Source organism: Salmo trutta, unplaced genomic scaffold, assembly GCF_901001165.1.
Source record: "Salmo trutta unplaced genomic scaffold, fSalTru1.1, whole genome shotgun sequence".
In the NCBI taxonomy this organism is placed as follows: Eukaryota; Metazoa; Chordata; class Actinopteri; order Salmoniformes; family Salmonidae; genus Salmo; species Salmo trutta.
Genome location: NW_021822941.1, coordinates 4957769 through 4978365, shown reverse-complemented (window position 1 = coordinate 4978365; position 20597 = coordinate 4957769). Strand labels below are relative to the sequence as shown.

Sequence of the window (20597 nt, the reverse complement as noted above, 5' to 3'; positions counted from 1 at the left end):
TGGGCAAGTACCAGCAAAGGACGCATACGACAGAAATTACCACGAAGGATGGTTAGCTTGCGCCCTGGGGTTATAGGTCCAACCAGTTCGAATTAGTCATCAGAGGCCAGTTATAGGAGGCTAAAGTAGGCACAGGAGGAGTTTTGACCAGGATGGGAGTAGCTTTGTCTAGATGGATGCTATTGGCATCCTCAGGGAAGTTCCAGATGAATACAAAGCTATGAATCAAATATGTGAAGGCTTTAACACTACATTATTTTGGTGGTTGACAATAAATAGAAATGTGGATTGAATTAATGACATCTTTTATAATCAACAGAGATTCATGAATGAAACCGGGGATGCAGTAAAGAGGTTCTCTGACCAATTATCCACCACCTCCCTCATGACCTGGTAAAATAGACTGACTCTCGATAGGTTACGGGCAGAAGAGGATGGTGTAGGTAGAATGATTAGGTTCAGCGATACACGTACATTCCTGAGAACACATCCCATGTTTGGGAAATGGAAAAGTGTTGTAAGAACTGTATTATGGGCTGCTTTCACCTGTATGAGTGTGTTTGTGTTGTGTGGATGTTGTCTCGTCCCATGTGTGAGAGGTTTAATCACCAGGACTCTAGAAAGATCAATGATGCAGCAGATGGTGAGATATGGACCAATACCGAGCTCCGATCAGTGGGATGGCGAATGCGGGCCTCCAGGCCAGGAAGATGGCTCCGTCTCTTTCAATAACGAGGAGCCAATGTTTGATGAAACGATTTTCAACATTTAGATTCACTGTTCCTTTAATGAAAATTATGATGAAAATCCTAAACAGAAGTGTCATAATTGGAAATAGGCCTAGGACAGTAATGGAGGAGTAGGAGGAATATTCATGTATTGGACTTGTTTAATCCTTGTATCACAATTTATTTCCATATAGCATGAGATTGTTAGTGATTACTCATAGTATGTGATCATCATTAGGTAATCCCATATAGCGTGTGATGTATTTCCATATAGCGTGTGATTATTGTATTTCCATATAGCGTGTGATGTATTTCCATATAGCGTGTGATTATTGTATTTACATATAGCGTGTGATTAGTAGCATCTGATCATATCATGGTGAATTATTGAATCATTTAAGGGTGGAATTGATAAGAGAATTATCTAATAAAGGTAAATGAATCAATAAACCATGATGAATTATTAGTCATACAGCATGGTTAATGAATAATCAATGTAATGATCAATGTAGGGATCGATTAGTCTGATTAGTTCCGGAAAGTCCAGGAACCACTGGAGAGGGAAAGAAATGTGTGTATGCAATTAGTATAGAGAGATAGAGGGACAGATGGTCAAGGGAGTAAAAGCTTCAAAGAATTCCTAACCTTGAGGGAAAAGAACAGGCTGAGCTCTGGATAGTGATAAACAAGTGTGTGAAGTCTATGGGGGATGCAGGTCACCAACAGTTTGTGTGTAAATGCATGTGCGTAAGAAAGCAAGAACTATATAATGACTGTTTTGTTATCCTGACCTCAGAACGTTCTCATGAATAAAGCTACAGAAACCTTTTGCAGAAAGCTGAGTCCTTGCCTAATTATTTTAACCCATTGTCTTACAAACCTTGGGCATTAGTCAAGGCGAATTGATTATTGATTATTATCATCAAATATATAAAATTCCTTTAACAGTTGGTCTGTCGGTCTGTCTGTGGGATGGACTCAAGGAGAGAGTGGAGGGGTGAGTTGTAGGTCTGTCTGTCCGTCTGTATGTCTGTCTGCAGTATATACACCAAATCAACAAAAGCATGTGGACACATGCTTGTCAAACATTTCATTCCAAAATCATGGGCATTTGCATGGAGTTGGTCCCCCTTTGCAGCTATAACAGCCTCCACTCTTTTGGGAAGGCTTTCCACTAGATGTTGAAACATTGCTGCGGGGACTTGCTTCCATTCAGCCACAAGAGCATTAGTGAGGTCGGGCACTGATGTTGGGCGATTAGGCCTGGCTCGCAGTCGGCGTTCCACTTCATCCCAAAGTCGTTTGACGTCGTTGAGGTCAGGGCTTCTGAAGTTCTTCCACACCAATCTCGACTAACCATTCATGTATGGAACTCGCTATGCGTACCGGGGCATTGTCATGCTGAAACAGGAAAGGGCCTTCCCCAAACTGTTGCCACAAAGTTGGAAGCACAGATTCCTCTAGAATGTCATTGTATGCTGTAGCATTAAGATTTCCCTTCACTGGAACTAAGGGGCCCAAACCATGAAAAACAACCCCAGACCATTATTCTACCAAACTTTACAGTTGGCACTATGCTTTGGGGCAGGAAACATTCTCCTGGCATCCGCCAAACCCAGATTAGTCCGTCGGATTGCTAGAAGGTGAAGCATGATTCATTACTCCAGAGAATATGTTTCCACTGCTCCAGAGTCCAATGGCTGTGAGTTTTACACCACTCAAGCCGACGCTTGACATTGCCCATACTGATCTTAGGCTTGTATGCAGCTGCTCGGCCATGGAAACCCATTTCATGAAGCTCCTGACAAACAGTTTCTTGTGCTGATGTTGCTTCCAGAGGCAGTTTGGAACTTGTTAGCCTGTTGGGGCTAGGGGGCAGTATTGACAATTTTGAAAAAAATATGTGCCCATTTTTAACTGCCTCCTACACCAACTCAGAAGCTAGGAAATCCATATTATTAACAGATTTGGATAGAAAACACTCTGAATTTTCTAAAACTGTTTGGTGTTTGTAAGTATAACAGAACTCATATGGCAGTCAAAACCCTGAGACAAATTCTGACAGGATGTGGATATCTGATGTGTTGAATTGAAACACACAGGGACTTATTAATCATTGAGCACTTCCTACGCCATCCACTAGATGTCACCAGTCTTTACAAAGTGGTTTGAGTCTTCTACTGTGAAAACTGACCGAACAAGAGACTTGGAACGTTGGTCATAAGCAGATGGCCTATACTGCTCTGGCGCGCGAGTGCATGTTTGGGTACTCTCGTTCCAATACGTTTTAAAAGAGAATGCAATCGTCCGCCTTGAATATTATTGAAGTTCTGATTGAAAAAGGCCCTAATGATTTATGCTATACAACGTTTGACATGTTTGAACGAACGTAAATATATTTTTTTCCCTCTTTGGTGAAGACAAGTCCGGCGGGCGTCGTTCATGTTTTTGAGTAGCCTACAGGACGCGCTAACAAAACAAAGCTTTTTGGACATAAATTATGAGCTTTTTCGAACAAAACTACATTTGCTATGGACCTGGGATACCTGGAAGTGCCTTCTGATGAAGATAATCAAAGGTAAGGGAATATTTACATAGTATTTTTGATTTTAGATCTCTCCAACATGGCGCCTAGTCTGTATCGCCAAGCCTATTTTTCTGAGCGCAGTGCTCAGATTACTGGGAAATCACACTTTGCAATAAAGTTATTTTTATATCTGGCAATGCGGTTGCGTTCACGAGATGTTCATCTAGAATTCTTTGAATGACAATATAATATTTTACCAATGTTTTCGAATAGTAATTATTTAATTTGTTGTGCTGATTGACTGGCGGTATTGGAGGGAAAATATTTTCTCAACATCAACGCCATTGTAAAACGCTGTTTTTGGATATAAATATGAACTTGATAGAACAAAAAATGCATGTATTGTCTAACATAATGTCCTAGGAGTGTCATCTGATGAAGATTGTCATGAAGGTTAGTGATGAAGGTTAGTGCATAATTTTAGCTGGTTTTTTCTGCTTTTGGTGACGCCTGTCTTTGCATTGACAAAAAATTACACACAGCTATTTTCAATGTACTGTCCTAACATAATCTAACTTTATGCTTTTGCCGTAAAGCCTTTTTGAAATCGGACAACGTGGTTAGATTAAGGAGATGTTTATCTTTCAAAGGGTGTAAGATAGTTGTATGTTTGAGAAATTTGAATTATGACATTTAATTGTTTTCAAATTTGGCGCCCTTGATATTTCACCTGCTGTTGATAGGGTTGCGTCCCACCTAGCCCATAGAAGTGAATGAGTGTTGCAACCAAGTACAGATGATTTTTACGCATTACACGCTTCAGCACTCAGCAGTCGTGTTCTGTGAGCTTGTGTGGCCCACTACTTCTTGGCTGAGCCATTGTTGGTCCTAGATGTTTCCACTTCACAATAACAGCACTTACAGTTGACCGGGGAAGCTCTAGAACGTCAGAAATTCCACAAACTGACTTGTTGGAAAGGTGCCATCCTATGACGGTGCTACGTTGAAAGTTACTTCAGTAAGGCCATTCTACTGCCAATGTTTGTCTACGGAGATTTCATGGCTGTGTGATCATTTTTATACACCTGTCAGCAACTGGTGTGGCTGAAATAGCCCAATCTACTAATTTGAAGGGGTGTCCAAATTCTATTGTATAAATAGTGTATCCCCGCAGCTGTCTGGTCCAGGAGAATACCACCTGTGATGCTGTCTGGTCCAGGAGAATATCACCTGTGACGCTGTCTGGTCCAGGAGAATATCACCTGTGATGCTGTCTGGTCCAGGAGAATATCACCTGTGATGCTGTCTGGTCCAGGAGAAAATCACCTGTGATGCTGTCTGGTCCAGGAGAATATCACCTGTGATGCTGTCTGGAGTATTTGTTTCTTGGAGAGTCTTGTCTTTAAAATGGTGTAAAATAGTAATATGTTTGAAAAATTGAAGTTTTCGGATTTTCGAGGAGTTCGCGCCACGCCCATCATTGGATATTGGAGCAGGTGTTCCGCTAGCGGAACGTCTAGATGTAAGAGGTTAAACCAATGTTCTCATTACATTTATCAATAAACATATATATTGAATTAATGGTTGTGTGGTGAGAGATGTTTACAATCCAGATGAATGAATGACAGGTTTTGAATGAAAGACTGTCTGTGATACAAGCTGACCAGTTAGGAGTTCTGTACTATGAGATGTGAAAATGTACCACATAAAAGGTATAATGTTTTAACTCTTCATCGTTGGGAAGGGTTTCGTGAGCATTTCACAGTAAAGTCTACACCAGTTGTATTTAAAGCATTTTATTTATGTTTATGTATTTAAGACACTGCATCTCAGTGCAAGAGGTGTCACTGGTGAAATATTTCATTCAATATTTCCACAACAGTCCATGTGTATAGACTGCAAGAACTTTGAAATTAAGTTGTTTTCAAGTCATTTTAATAACAACCCAAAAATAAAAATGTTAAACTTTCAACTAAAACCAAACGTATATTGGACCTCGGGTATAGTCTTCTTTTCAATTACATTTTGCTAGGTGGGATAGCCCAATGTCAAAACACAGTTTTAATGTGTTCAAATCAATAACCAATATGCAGAAACAGTTTGTGATATTAAAAACCTAAACATAAAATGTACTATCTGCACAAATATCTGCAACAATAATCATATTACTTGTATAATAATCATATTACTTTTTAAACAAGCACCTTTTAAAATTCACAAGCACCAGAAACGCTGTTGTTTTGACAAGTAGCAATAAATCACTGATATCAATTAGGGGGGAAATCAGGTTTTATGTGCAGTTGAAACTAACACAACTAAAACAACACATGGAAATGGGAGATATATTTTACCTCACTGGTTAGAGGACAACCTGCAGAAGACAGTCAGCTACATTTTGGAGTGATGCATTTAAATTTAGAGGTCGCTAAACAAAGGAACGCAACACTTATTTGTCATTACTCATCGATATCATGTTGAAATCAATTTATTGAGAGTGGGGAGAAGAGGTTGCACATCCTGTTAAAACTAACAGCTCAAAAACCACATGGAATCTGGGAATAATGTGTACATCACTGGTTAGAGGACAACTTGTAGAAAACATCTAGCTACATTTTGATTCAAGTGGGTCACCAACGTTGTAAGTGTAACACAGCTCTTTTTTTGTTAGTCACGTTTTGTTAAATCATATAAATAGTACTCTATCAATTCAGAGGCTGGATTTTTCCCCTGATGAGGCTAATATCCATATCATGCTGAAATCAATAGAACAGGGGGCAAACGATTAGGGTTCTACATTGTAACATAATTAAAATACTCCAACTACAATGTTAAAACATTCTACATTATGACATCATTAAAATACCCCAGGTACAATGTTAAAACATTCTACATTGTGACATCATTAAAATACTCCAGGTACAATGTTAAAACATTCTACATTGTGACATCATTTCATTGATATCATGAAAAAACTGCTTCATGTATGTATTTTCTGATGTTTGATCAGAGATATTTTATCAGAGTATCTCTTGTCACATTGATCACAGCTATGAGGTTTCTCTCCTGGGTGTGTTCTCTGGTGTATAGACAGATAGCTAGATGTAGTAAAACTCTTCCCACATTGACCACAGATATACAATTTCTCTCCTGTGTGTGTTCTCTGGTGTACAATCAGATGGCTAGATGTAGTAAAACTCTTCCCACATTGACCACAGGTATAAGGTTTCTCTCCTGTGTGTGTTCTCTGGTGTATAATCAGATGGCTAGATGTAGTAAAACTCTTCCCACATTGATCACAGCTATAAGGTTTCTCTCCTGTGTGTGTTCTCTGGTGTGATACCAGGTTGCTTGACTGAGTAAAACTCTTCCCACATTGATCACAGCTATAAGGTTTCTCTCCTGTGTGTTTTCTCTGGTGCGATAACAGGCTGCTTGACTGAGTAAAACTCTTCCCACATTGATTACAGCTATAAGATTTGTCTCCTGTGTGTGTTCTCTGGTGTACAATCCGATGGCTAGATGTAGTAAAACTCTTCCCACATTGATCACAGCTATAAGGTTTCTCTCCAGTGTGAATTCTCATGTGTACTTTTAGTGAATTTGATCTTAAGTAACTCTTCCCACAATCAAAACAGTGGTGAGATTTCTCTCCTGTGTGTACTCGCTGGTGTATTTTAAGTTCTGATGAAGATTTGCAACCTTTCCCACAGTCAGAGCAGCAGTGAGATTTCTTCCCTGTGGGTCTCCGCTGGTGTTTCTTGAGGTGTTCTGATCGGGAGGGACTCTTCTCTGCCTCGTCAGCTTCATAATGTTGTTGAGGCTCCCCAGAGGATCCACGATAGTCACGTCTCGCTCCTGTGTGAACAACAAAGCCAGACAGATGGTTAAAGGCCCACAACAGCAGAAACCCACTGTAAAAGGTGATGCCAACAGCGTAGCCATGATGTTGTACAACAATTGACATCTGCAATGAATGTTACAATTTTTAACAATTGTCTTAAGACAGTCAAGTGGGCAACAATAGTTATATTTTGTCTTGTTTTCACATAACATCGATGATTATAGGCTAGAAATAAGTTATTACAGTTACTGAACCCCTAAGCAGTGTGCCAGGCAACCTTTGGTCACCAATATAGGTCCCTTTCTGTGTTTGCTAAAATAGGCAAACGAGGGCAATGCACACGCAATTTGGTTGTAGAAACTCCTCCATGCTAATGAGGAAACCGCTAGTTATACCAATACCATAGACCTACTGTAGGACCCATAACTTCACCTAACAACAACATAGACCTACTGTAGGACCCATAACTTCACCTAACAACAACATAGACCTACTGTAGGACCCATACCTTCACCTAACAATAACATAGACCTACTGTAGGACCCATAACTTCACCTAACAACAACATAGACCTACAGAGTAACGAGACGCTACTGTAAATCAAGCAGACAACAACACATTATAAACATCAATTCATTAGGGATGTTGGATCCAACGTCCAACGTCTATAAAATTAAGGTGACCCAGAACCATTGGATTTACCAAACTCTGAAATTATTTTGGATTTCTGTGCCCAAGAAAACGGTTTTCCCAGAGTAATACAAGGAGACACTAAACGTTACGTAGTTAGAGTGCATTTCAGAGATCTGAATACAAAACTGTCCGACAGCAAGATCCCGTATTTAAGTTGAAGTTAATCATATGACAAGCGTGACGTTATGACTATAACTAATGTTCCCTGAAGGAGGGAAACGAGGTACAACATACTATTAAATCCACACGTTATGACTATAACTAATGTTCCCTGAAGGAGGGAAACTAGGTACAACATACTATTAAATCCACCCCTCGCTGGAAGCCCCACCTTTCACAGGTGATGACCGTGAGGCTCGGATTTATTCCTTCAATATAATACGGCTCTTCACCGACCCAGGAAGTGGCAGGGCCAAACAGGTGTTGTACCTCCTTCAGGGAACAGTAGTTATAGTCACAAAGTTACGCTCCCTTTCAGTCGGTCAACTTCGGTACAACATACGATGGGGAAATACAATCATTCCCCATGCCGACCCAAACGGACACTAATTGAAACGGCCCATGGCAGATCACCCAGACCTGACCTTGCAAGATATGTCAGTTTTGTCAATTTATTCATTGTCTTTCGTTTGAAACACTCCTGCCAATGTTGAGTAAGGACGCACACCTGAATACGCATATAGCAGTAGGATTAGTCTACCTGGCCTGCGCGCAAATGTAGGCCTATAAATGTGCCCATTTGGGGATGTCTGATAGTATTTCTGATCGTAAAATATTTCCAGCTCTCGTCCTTTCGATAACCACTCGGCATGAAAGGGAGAAATGATCCAGTGCAAATGTCATAAAATACCTGATTACTTCTTATCCCTTGAACAAATAGTTTACAGCTGTGTCTGTACAACTCACTGGCGTGGGAAACTCTGAGGGCCCAGAATATTTTATACAATGTTGCAAGCTTGCTATCCTGAGTTTTGGGCCGACCCAGGTGATAGTTGATAAAATGTTTCATGTTTGTTGTAGACAGGCGTAGCCAATGTGATTTATAGCATATTTATTTTTTATCCGGATATTTTCTAACTAATGGCTGCAATGTTTAAATGTTCTGGCTTTATGTGGGCTATTTTTACATAGTTAGCAATGGCAATAAACATTTATTTTATATTTGTATAATTTTCATTTAGATAGAATATAGATTTACCACAGAATGATGTTGAGATACAAAGGCGACTACAAATGAAATGAAACTGTTCCAGTAAAATGTGAATATGAAAATCCAAACTGGCACCAGATCAGTAGAAATGGTCAGATAAATTGGAAAAGGTTGCCGACTGCTGGTGTAGCCTATTACCAGAAACTATAGGAGCATAACGACTGCTGGTGTAGCCTATTACCAGAAACTATAGGAGCATAACGTCTGCTGGTGTAGCCTATTACCAGAAACTATAGGAGCATAACGACTGCTGGTGAAGCCTATTACCAGAAACTATAGGAGCATAACGACTGCTGGTGTAGCCTATTACCAGAAACTATAGGAGCATAACGACTGCTGGTGTAGCCTATTACCAGAAACTATAGTAGCATAACGACTGCTGGTGTAGTCTATTACCAGAAACTTTAGGAGCATAATGTCTGCTGGTGTAGCCTATAACCAGAAACTTTAGGAGCATAAGGTCAGAATTTACGAAGGCCAGCAGCAGTGGGAGGAGTAGGCTAAGGAAGAGGTTTTTTTTCTTCTGGTTAGGCTATCTTGATCTCTGGCTCCCTCGAGTCATTTGTGTGTCTTAATTATTTAATCAAACAGCTTGCTTAAAGCATCAGACCAGTTCAGTACATAGTTGATTTTATTAAAACACATGGGGTGTGTATATTTATGGGAAAATACACATTATAACATTTCAACCAATCGATTGCTTAGAAAGGAAACACGACTCTTGGTTGACCAAGATTAGTATTTGATTTTCTCCTGTCGGGGACAGTCCTAGAACATATACAGCAACACCTCCCCCATTGGCATTCCTGTCTTTTATGTAGATGTTATATCCCTGTATCGCTCCTGCTGTATCAAAGGAATTATCTAAGTGAGTTTCAGAGGTGGCCAGTATATGAATGTTATCCAATGTTAACAAGTTATTGATTTCATGAACCTTATTTCTAAGGCTACATATATTAATAAGGGCCATTCCTTGCCCTTTCCTGGGCAGCTGACTGAGAAAACAAATACAAATGAAAACATTGTTTTGGCTAATAGTCAGTCATTTTAAAGAACTGATTGGGTCTCTACTTGACACCAACAAACACCCCATAATATCTGTCCCTCTGCCCTTCCTAAATCGTGACATTGAACAGTTCAGCAGACGTTTAGCCCTCCATAACTGGCTAGGAGACCATTGCATCTCTGAGGGTGGAACATTCATTGACAGGAGGGAGAGAGATGACTCAAGGACTAAACTATATAAAGTGCCATTATACGCCCCGGAGTTGTTCATCACATTTAACAAACCAAACACTGAAATACCCTTATAGAAGGTAAAGTAAAAAACCAAAGCAGTCCGCGCATCAATACTGGTATATGGTAAAATACAGTATACTGCCCAGCCCCAAGCCTAGGTTAAAACCATCAATACTGGTATATGGTAAAATACAGTATACTGCCCAGCCCCAAGGCTAGGTTAAAACCATCATGTTGACCTTATGGATGGCCAGTCCTCGTATTCATAGTGTAGTGAATTCAGGGGGTAGCCCTGAGATGAACTCAAACATGGGTCCAGCGACTGTCAAGCCAACACCTTATAACTGTTACGCCAAGATGTCTGAACTTCTTGACGAGGTCGCTAGCTTTTGGGTTAAGGTTGCTACAATAGCTTTCTCTATGAATTTGAGAGTGGTTACATTTCTCCAGCCCCCATCCCTCAGCTGTTTACCAAACCAAGTCTCAGGGCAGCCATTTTGTTGCTGTTTAAATCCTAGGTTGTCCCTTTAAAAAAGCCAAATCAATCAACCAACCAATCTGCAGTTCAAACAATAACAAAGATGTCATTCCACCACTGTTTAGGTAATAAGATGATGGATGGGGCTGGAGAAATGTAACTACTCTAAAAGTCATAGACAGACCTATGGATGCAAGGACTGACCATCCATGATATCAACATTATAGTTTTAACCATGTTGAGGCTATACAGTGTTGATTTACATTGTTTCTAAACATTGGCGTAAAAAAAGCTTATTTGGGGTTCTGATGTGGTACAACTAAGCTCATGTGGCATGTGATATATTCTTCAAGAATCAATGGCTATAAATAAATAATATAAATGTAGCAATTGGCATATTTTCCCTTTAACACCACACATCAGTTTCACAACTGCAGAGTTTGTGCCTCTGTTTTTAAGACAGTACTTACTAGTGTTAATCAGGTCCCGGTTTCTCAAAACCATCTTACGGCTAAGTTCCCCGTCAGAACCATAGGATGCCTTAAGATGCGTTTGGGAAACCGGGCCCAGATGTCCAGTTCCCTCCTCTTCTTCCTTCTCCTCCATTTTCGATGTGACAGTCATCTCCCCCTCCTCTTTCACTCCAAAAACTGCATCCTCCTCTCTCTCCGCCTCCTCTTCTTTTACTGTAAAATCCTCCTCCTCTTTCAGTCTGAACGAGTCTTCCTTTTCTTTCACTGAAACGTCTTTCTCTTCTTCTTTCACGGTAACAGCTTCACCCTCTACTTGTTTTTGTATTGTAACATCCTTCTCTTCCTCCTCCTCCTTCACTTCTTTCTCCGTCCTGCAGTCCTCCTCTTCTTTAGCAGGAGGAGAGTAGCTTAGTGAACTCATGGTCGGGGATGTTAGCTAGATAGCATTAGCGACTAGCCTGGTTCTAAGCTAATTTAGCAAACCAGCTAGCTGATAAACAACGTAAATATATAATTAAATGGGCCAACAAGTACATACGACAGAAGTGTGTTTAATACACAGCGACTAAAATACACCAAAACAGTGTAAAGAGCGTGAATGTTGTAGCTATGTTTGCTAGAAAGCTACCGAGGTGTCTGACTAACTGTTGTTGTTGAAGGAGCGTCCCGTCCACTAGATTATACGTCACACTGGCAGCGTCGCCTGAACCTAAAAGACGCACATCGCCATCTGCTGACTGGAGTGGGCAACGCAGTTGAGGAACCAAAAGTTAATTTTTCATATATTTCAAAAAAGTTGATTATTATATTAAGTCGTTCAAAGAGAAGCATGTGTTGATTGTTTTAAATTATCACTCATTAAAAACGAATCAAACTTTAGACCCACTACATATTTGCATTGAACCATACTTCTGACATGGATCATTTTGACCCCAGAGGCATATCTTTTATCATAGCCAAAATGTGATTTATTCAATTCTTCCAATTTTTCATGACTTTGTCAATCAACTTGTTCTTAATACATCTAAATCATGGTTTAGTGTTTCTGTATCAATATGGACTTTAAACAAATTCAAATCCTTTGGAGTCATTTTGACTCCAGCCAAAAAAGCACCTTGGATAAATAGGACGTTTATTTCAAATCAAATCACATTTTATTGGTCACATACACGTGCTTAGCAAATGTTATTGCGGGTGTAGCAAAATGCTTGTGTTTCTAGCTCCGACAGTGCAGTAATATCTAACAAGTAATATCTAACAATTTCACAACATATACCCAATACACACAAATCTAAGTATTTGAATCTAGGTTTCTCTGTAGACATGATCCATCCCAACAGAGGGTGGAGGGGCACCTGTATCAGTGGTTTTGACCAGATAGACACCTGCAGACACACAGTATAGTGCCTCCCATGTACTCTCCTAAGATTGGACTTTTCTATACCACGTATCACGTGACTGTGTATAAAACTGCCAGCGGTAGAAAACTCTGCCAGCGGTAGACAGTGCATTCGTTAAGTATTCATACCCATTCACTTTTTCCACATTTAGTTACGTTACAGCCTCATTCTAAAATTGATTTTTCCCCCCCTCATTAATCTACACACAATACCCCATAATAACAAATCAAAAACAGGTTTTTAGACATTTTTGCACATGTATTTACTTAAGTATTCAGACCCTTTGCTATGAGACTCGAAATTGAGCTCAGATGCATCCTGAATCCATTGATCATCCTTGAGATGTTTCTACAACTTTATTGGAGTCCACCTGTGGTAAATGCAATTAATTAGACATGATTTGGAAAGGCACACACCTGTCTATATAAGGTCCCACTGTTGACAGTGCATGTCAGAGCAAAAACCAAGCCATGAGGTCAAAGGAATTGTCCGTAGAGCTCTGAGACAGGATTGTGTGGAGGTAAAGATCTGGGGAAAGGTACCAAAAAATGTCTGCAGCATTGACGGTCCCCAAGAACACAATGGCCTCCATCATTCTTAAATGTAAGACGTTTGTAACCACCAATACTCTTTCTAGAGCAGGGATTTGTAGTCTTGCATGTCATCTACTTTGATGCTAATTAGCATTTTCGAATCCGAGAGTAAAGAGAGACAAATATATTGATAAAAGTATTTGTATTTATTATGGATCCCCATTAGTTCCTGCCAAGGCAGCAGCTACTCTTCCTGGGGTTTATTATGGATCCCCATTAGTTCCTGCCAAGGCAGCAGCTACTCTTCCTGGGGTTTATTATGGATCCCCATTAGTTCCTGCCAAGGCAGCAGCTACTCTTCCTGGGGTTTATTATGGATCCCCATTAGTTCCTGCCAAGGCAGCAGCTACTCTTCCTGGGGTTTATTATGGATCCCATTAGTTCCTGCCAAGGCATCAGCTACTCTTCCTGGGGTCCAGCAAAAATAAAGGCAGTTAAACCATTTTAAAAACATTACAATAAATTCACAACACACTGTGTGTCCTCAGTCACCTTGTCCTAGGGATATTTACATGGTTATCAAAACGTCACTCCAGGGTAAGCCTAAACAAAACACAGCCCTATGGGAAAATAGAATGGTGGAAAATCGATGTGAACCATCTCCCCTGTTTGACCTCTAGTTGTTATGGATATTATGACTCTACAGAGCCCCACAGTGGACATGTCAAAATATGTTCCATTGATAAAGCACACTTTATTTAACCTCAATGTCATCTTGTTTTTAAATGGCATTGTAGATGTTAACGGTATATAGGATGTATTTTGGATGTTTTCAGTGTGTTTTTAACCCTTTCAGACAATAGGTTAATCGCAATTAAAAAATGGTGCACTAACATTACACAAAGTGAACTGAAGTCTGACAGCCCAAACAAAAACACAAATTCTCAGTCAAAAACACAAGTCAGAACACAGCCTCTCGATTCTCTCATGTGTTTTCAGGTTCTCTGACTGGGAAAATGTCTTTCCACAATAAGAGCAGTGGTATGTCTTCTCCTCCTGTGTATTTGTATGTATTCTTTCATGCTCTTTCAGGTACCTTAACCGGGTAAATCTCTCTCCACACTGGGAGCAGCGGTACATCTTCTTACCTGTGTGTGTCCTCTCATGTTTGTTCAGGTTTCCTACCTGGCCAAAACTCTTTCCACAATGGGAACATTGGAAAAGCTTTTCCCCTGTGTGTCCCCTCTCATGGTTTTGCAGGCTCCCTAACTGGGTAAACGTCATTCCACATTGGGAACAGTGGTAAGGCTTCTCTCCAGTGTGTATTCTCTTATGTATTCTCAGGCTCCCTAACTGAGTAAAACTCTTTCCACACTGGGAGCAGTGATGTCGGCCTGCTGGTTTGGACGTCTCGGGGTCTGGTTTCCCTGAAGGACTCTTCCTGCTGTCAGAAGGAGAGTCTGGTCTCTCTCCTGTCAAAGACAGATTATTTAATTAAACAGAGACCTGAAGGAAACCTCCACATGATAAAACTTCCTATGACGTAAAATCTAGACTAGATCCCTCAATCACCTGAAGTCAGTTTGCACAAGTACTATTAAAGCAACTACAAAATGCAGGTCTCTGTGTGGTTCTTAGTCAGAGAACCACACAGTCAGTATGGTCAGGAGGAGTTGAGGAGTCTGGTTGCCTTTTACAAGGAGCTCTTGACTAAGGCATAATTACACAAGAGGAAGTCATGTCAGAGTACTCCCAGTACAAGAGATTTGCCCAGGGCCCATCAGCTGGCCCAATGAGACATTTTCCTCAATGTCCTGCAGTCAGGTGTTTACTAGGATAATGTTACCAATGTCATAAACGTGAGCTGTATATTTTGGTAAAATCACAACACATAATTGAAAGAAACAAATTTGCTCAAGGCACATTATACATAATTGAATGAACCATGAATAAATAATTTGTTCATGTTATGAAAGAATTAAGCATAAACAAATATATTTTTCTTTAGAGGAGAGCCAGATTCCGGTGACAGAGGTCTCCTTGGTGCTTCCTGTCTCCACTGACGGAGGTCTCCTCGGTGCTTCCTGTCTCCACTGACGGAGGTCTCCTCGGTGCTTCCTGTCTCCACTGACGGAGGTCTCCTCGGTGCTTCCTGTCTCCACTGACGGAGGTCTCCTCGGTGCTTCCTGTCTCCACTGACGGAGGTCTCCTCGGTGCTTCCTGTCTCCACTGACAGAGGTCTCCTCGGTGCTTCCTGTCTCCACTGACAGAGGTCTCCTCGGTGCTTCCTGTCTCCACTGACAGAGGTCTCCTCGGTGCTTCCTGTCTCCACTGACAGAGGTCTCCTCGGTGCTTCCTGTCTCCACTGACGGAGGTCTCCTTGGTGCTTCCTGTCTCCACTGACAGAGGTCTCCTTGGTGCTTCCTGTCTCCACCGACGGAGGTCTCCTTGGTGCTTCCTGTCTCCACTGACGGAGGACTCCTTGGTGCTTCCTGTCTCCACTGACGGAGGTCTCCTTGGTGCTTCCTGTCTCCACTGACGGAGGTCTCCTTGGTGCTTCCTGTCTCCACTGACGGAGGTCTACTTGATCACACACACCCACATGTACAGTTGAAGTCAGAAGTTTACATACACTTAGGTGGGAGTCATTAAAACTTGTTTTTCAACCACTCCACAAATTTCTTGTTAACAAATTATAGTTTTGGCAAGTCGGTTAGTACATCTACTTTGTGCATGATACAAGTAATTTTCCCAACAATTGTTTACAGACAGATTATTTCACTTATAATTCACTGTATCACAATTCCAGTGAGTCAGAAGTTTACATACACTAAGTTGACTGTGCCTTTAAACAGCTTGGAAAATTCCAGAAAATGTCATGGCTTTAGAAGCTTCTGATAGGTTAATTTACATAATTTGAGTCAATTGGAGGTGTACCTGTGGATGTATTTCAAGGCCTACCTTCAAACTCTGTGCCTCTTCGCTTGACATCATGGGAAAATCAAAAAAAAAATGAGCCAAAACCTCCGTTTTTTTTTTTTGACTTCCACAAGTCTGGTTCATCCTTGGGAGGAATTTCCAAATTCCTGAGGGTACCACGTTTATCTGTATAAACAATAGTACGCAAGTATAAACACCGTGGGACCACGCAGCCGTCATACCGCTTTGGAAGGAGACGTACTTTGGTGCGAAAAGTGCAAATCAATCCCAGAACAGCAGCAAAGGACCTTGTGAAGATGCTGGAGGAAACAGGTACAAAAGTATCTATATCCACAGTAAAACGAGTCCTATATTGACATAACCTGAAAGGCCACTCAGCAAGGAGGAGCCACTGCTCCAAAACCGCCATAAAAAAAAGCCAGACTACGGTTTGCAACTGCACATGGGAACAAATATCATACTTTTTCGAGAAATGTCCTCTAGTCTGATGTAACAAAAATGGAACTGTTTGGCCATAATGACCATCATTATGTTTGGAGGAAAAAGGGGGAGGCTTGCAAGCCGAGGAACACCATCCCAACCTTGAAGCACGGGGGTGGCAGCATGATGTTGTGGGGGTGCTTTGCTGCAGGAGGGACTGGTGCACTTCACAACATAGATGGCATCATGAGGGTGGAAAAGTATATGGATATATTGAAGCAACATCAAGACATCAGTCAGGAAGTAAAAGCTTGGTTGCAAATGGGTCTTCCAAATGGACAATGACCCCAAGCATGCTTCCAAAGTTGTGGCAAAATGGCTTAAGGACAACAAAGTCAAGGTATTGGAGTGGCCATCACAAAGCCCTGGCCTCAATCCCATAGAACATTTGTGGGCAGAAGTGAAAAAGCGTGTGCGAGCAAGGAGGCCTACAAACCTGATTAAGCTACACCAGCTCTGTCAAGAGGAATGGGCCAAAATTCACCCAACTTATTGTGGGAAGCTTGTGGAAGGCTATCCGAAACATTTGACCCAAGTTAAACAATTTACAGGCAATGCTACCAAATACGAATTGAGTATATGTAAACTTCTGACCCACTGGGAATGTGATGAAAGAAATAAAAGCTGAAAAAAATAATTCTCTCTACTATTATTTTGACATTCTTAAAATAAAGTGGTGATCCTAACTGACCTAAGACAGTGAATTTTTACTAAGATTAAATGTCAGGAATTGTGAAAAACTGAGTTTAAACGTATTTGGCTAAGGTGTATGTAAACTTCCGACATCAACTGTATCTCTGTCCGCCTACCTGCTAGGAAGATATACAGGAAAGTGTATGTCCGCCTGCTTGGATGATATACAGGAAAGTGTCTGTCCGCCTGCTTGGATGATATACAGGAAAGTCTGACTTCCTTAATAAATCCTATAGATACTGTTCATAATCTAGTCAAACACCATGTCTGACTTCCTTAATAAGTCCTATAGATACTGTTCATAATCTAGTCATACACCATGTCTGACTTCCTTAATAAGTCCTATAGATACTGTTCATAATCTAGTCATACACCATGTCTGACTTCCTTAATAAGTCCTATAGATACTGTCCACTGTTTCAGAGTAGGAGTGGCCATGACCCTTCCAAATTGTAAGGATTATGCTAGCTGCTGTAACCACAGCAACATTTATTTCAGTGACAGAATTATAGAGCAACTTTGGAATACGCTAGATACACTACATGACCAAACGTATGTAGACACCTGCTTGTCGAACATCTTATTCCAAGATCATGTGAATTAAAAAGGGGATTGGTCCCCCCTTTGCTGCTATAACAGCCTCCACTCTTCTGGGAAGGCTTTCCACTAGATGTTGAAACATTGCTGCGGGGACTTGCTTCCATTCAGCCACAAGAGCATTAGTGAGGTCGGGCACTGATGTTGGGCGATTAGGCCTGGCTCGCAGTTGGCGTTCCAATTCATCCCAAAGGTGTTCGATGGGGTTGAGGTCAGGGCTCTGTGCAGGCCAGTCAAGTTCTTCTACACCGATCTCAACAAACCATTTCTGTATGGACCTAGGTCCAGGGGCATTGTCATGCTGAAACACAAAGGGCCTTCCCCAAATTGTTGCCACAAAGTTGGAAGCACAGAATGGTCTAGAATGTCATTGTATGCTGTAGCGTTTACACCACTCCAGCCTACGCTTGGCACTCCAGCAATGATAAAGTACTTTACGATAACGCGAAAATTAAATTAACTATTTGGTATCATTTGTATTATGGAAGATTGAATAAGTTTGCTTCAAACGGTTTGCTTGGAATGATTTGTAGCCATCGTCTCGACTATCTGTGCATGAGAGTCCATTCAACTAAGTTTCCCTACCTGAAAAAACGCCATTCCGTAAAGTGAATTCGCGCACGCAAATTCAAGAAGAAACTGAAGAGCAGATGGCCTGACGTTTTGCGACTGTCGGATCACTTGACCGCAGTCAACAGTGGGCTCGGAATCGCCTCGAGTTTAGTACGATGGAATTGCAGTATTGAATGAAGACAAGCCCATTCCGTGAGACATTTAAGTTGTGATTTTGCGTGCAAATCCATTGTTAAAGTGTTGTTGTTGGCCAGCTTGTTGATAGTATTCACATCTTACAGTGTAGCTTTATCAATTCCTACATTAAAAACGGCATATAAGCTCAGAACTAGAGTAGAATGCCGTTTAAAACCACGCATCATTAAAACAACTATTTTCAAGACAGGACTTACTGGTGTTACTCAGATCTTCTGTCTCCTCTTCTTCCCTCTCCTCCTCCTTCAAAATGACAGTTATCTCTCCTTCATTCACTCCAAAAAAAGTATAATCGTTTTCTTCCTCTTCTTTCTCTGTAACAGCCTCACCCTCTACTTCTTCATTTACTGTGACATCCTCCTCTTCATTCTCCTCTTTCACGACAACGTTCAGCCAAATACCTTCTTTCTCCTTCCAGCAGACCTCTTTTTTAGCATGAGGGCAGTAGCTTGGTGAGCTCATGGTCAGGGATGTTAGCCAGCTAACCTAGCTAGTTAGCGACTAGCCTAGTGACAGGCTCATTTATCAAGCCTGCTACTGTTACCTGACTAAACGGAAATATCACATTAAATGGGAAACTAGTTAAAACACAGAATTATGTTCCAAATACAGAGGCAAATATACACCGAAGCAGTCTGAACAGCTTGAATGTTTCGGCTAGAAAGCTACCGAGGTGGCTGACTAGATGTTGTTGAAGAAGCGTCCCGTCCACTACATTATACGTCACGCTGAAAGCATCGCCTGAAAAACACATATCGCCATCTGTTGACTGGAGTGGTTAACGCAGATAAATGTTTCTTTTATTTCCAGACAAAAATTGCATTTTTACATTTCTTTCATTAAATAATAATAAAATAGTAAGACAACTGCAGATTTGTAATAAGTATGAATTTAAAACCTACTTCTACATTCTACCAACTCAACAGATGTTTCTACTACAGTGACTATTAACCAATGAGGTGGGTCTTCACACATTCTACCAACACAACAGATGTTTCTACTACAGTGAATATTAACCAATGAGGAGGGTCTTTACACATTCTACCAACACAACAGATGTTTCTACTACAGTGAATATTAACCAATGAGGTGGGTATTTACACATTCTACCAACACAACAGATGTTTCTACTTCGAACACTTTCAGGTTAATTGAAGTTAAATTCCCAAATAGCCTATACAGGTTTGGTACATTATCAGGTTTTGGAGCATTGAAAGATGATGCACAACAACGGTTTCTTCCACAAAACCACAACTTCAATAACCACCGCGGTCGAAATAACTGTAAAGTAAGTCGCCATCGAAATGACTACCGCTACAATTGACCAATCAACCATGACTTGAGCCTGTCGCCTGCAGTCCGTGGAGAAAAGTAGCTTTTTTTTCTGGTAAAGTTACACTGGGTACATGGGCCACATCAATAATTACCGTCCGGCACATTGTCTAGGAAAGTACTACGTGGCACTGGTGGAAGATCAGACCTCACCACCATGTGACTCATGTTGGGGGCGTGTCTGAAGACCACCCGTCGGGGTTCTTTAAACGTCTTCTCCAGTTGTGGATCAATGATCAAGACGTGCCAGTGTTTTAATGATGTGGTCCAACTGTTTACCAAGTGGGGAGAACTGAAGGAAGCATTGAACGTGTTGGTCTGGAGGGAGGGGAGGTTTGGGGAGTACTGAAGGAAGCATTGAACGTGTTGGTCTGGAGGGAGGGGAGGTTTGGGGAGTACTGAAGGAAGCATTGAACATGTTGGTCTGGAGGGAGGGGAGGTTTGGGGAGTACTGAAGGAAGCATTGTCGAGATCTGAAACGCTCATCCAGACAGTCCTCTGGTTAACCCCGCTGTCTGAAACACTCATCCAGACAGTCCTCTGGGTAACCCCGCTGTCTGAAACACTTATCCAGACAGTCCTCTGGGTAACCCGCTGTCTGAAACACCCATCCAGACAGTCCTCTGGGTAACCCCACTGTCTGAAACACTCATCCAGACAGTCCT

General features: G+C 41.2%; 3 protein-coding genes and 1 pseudogene across 3 annotated transcripts in view; all 4 read right to left on the bottom strand.

Annotated features, from left to right (window-relative positions):
• LOC115187368 (deleted in malignant brain tumors 1 protein-like) overlaps positions 1-20597 on the bottom strand; it is a 153131-nt pseudogene that overhangs the window by 31460 nt on the left and 101074 nt on the right.
• Positions 1-20597, bottom strand: part of LOC115187372 (high affinity choline transporter 1) — a 301018-nt gene that overhangs the window by 210670 nt on the left and 69751 nt on the right. The gene's annotated exons all lie outside the window — the stretch shown is intronic.
• On the bottom strand, positions 6434-6931 carry LOC115187408 (zinc finger protein 436-like; the record flags this gene model as incomplete). Its single annotated transcript, XM_029746497.1, has 1 exon — positions 6434-6931. A coding segment is annotated over one exon (498 nt), but the record flags the coding sequence as incomplete, so codon positions are not given.
• LOC115187392 (gastrula zinc finger protein XlCGF7.1-like) lies at positions 13855-19305 on the bottom strand. Its single transcript, XM_029746475.1, has 2 exons — positions 18798-19305; positions 13855-14594 (listed from the first exon to the last, which is right to left on the bottom strand). Exons 1-2 carry the CDS (start codon positions 19060-19062, stop codon positions 14071-14073), a joined length of 789 nt encoding a protein of 262 aa, XP_029602335.1. The 5' UTR covers positions 19063-19305; the 3' UTR covers positions 13855-14070.

Coding starts and splice junctions, on each gene's coding strand:
- LOC115187392 (XM_029746475.1), bottom strand. CDS start 19,062: ATGAGCTCACCAAGCTACTGCCCTCATGCTAAAAAAGAGGTCTGCTGG. Junction 14,595..18,797: donor AGAAGATCTGAGTAACACCA/GTAAGTCCTGTC, acceptor TGTCTTTGACAG/GAGAGAGACCAGACTCTCCT.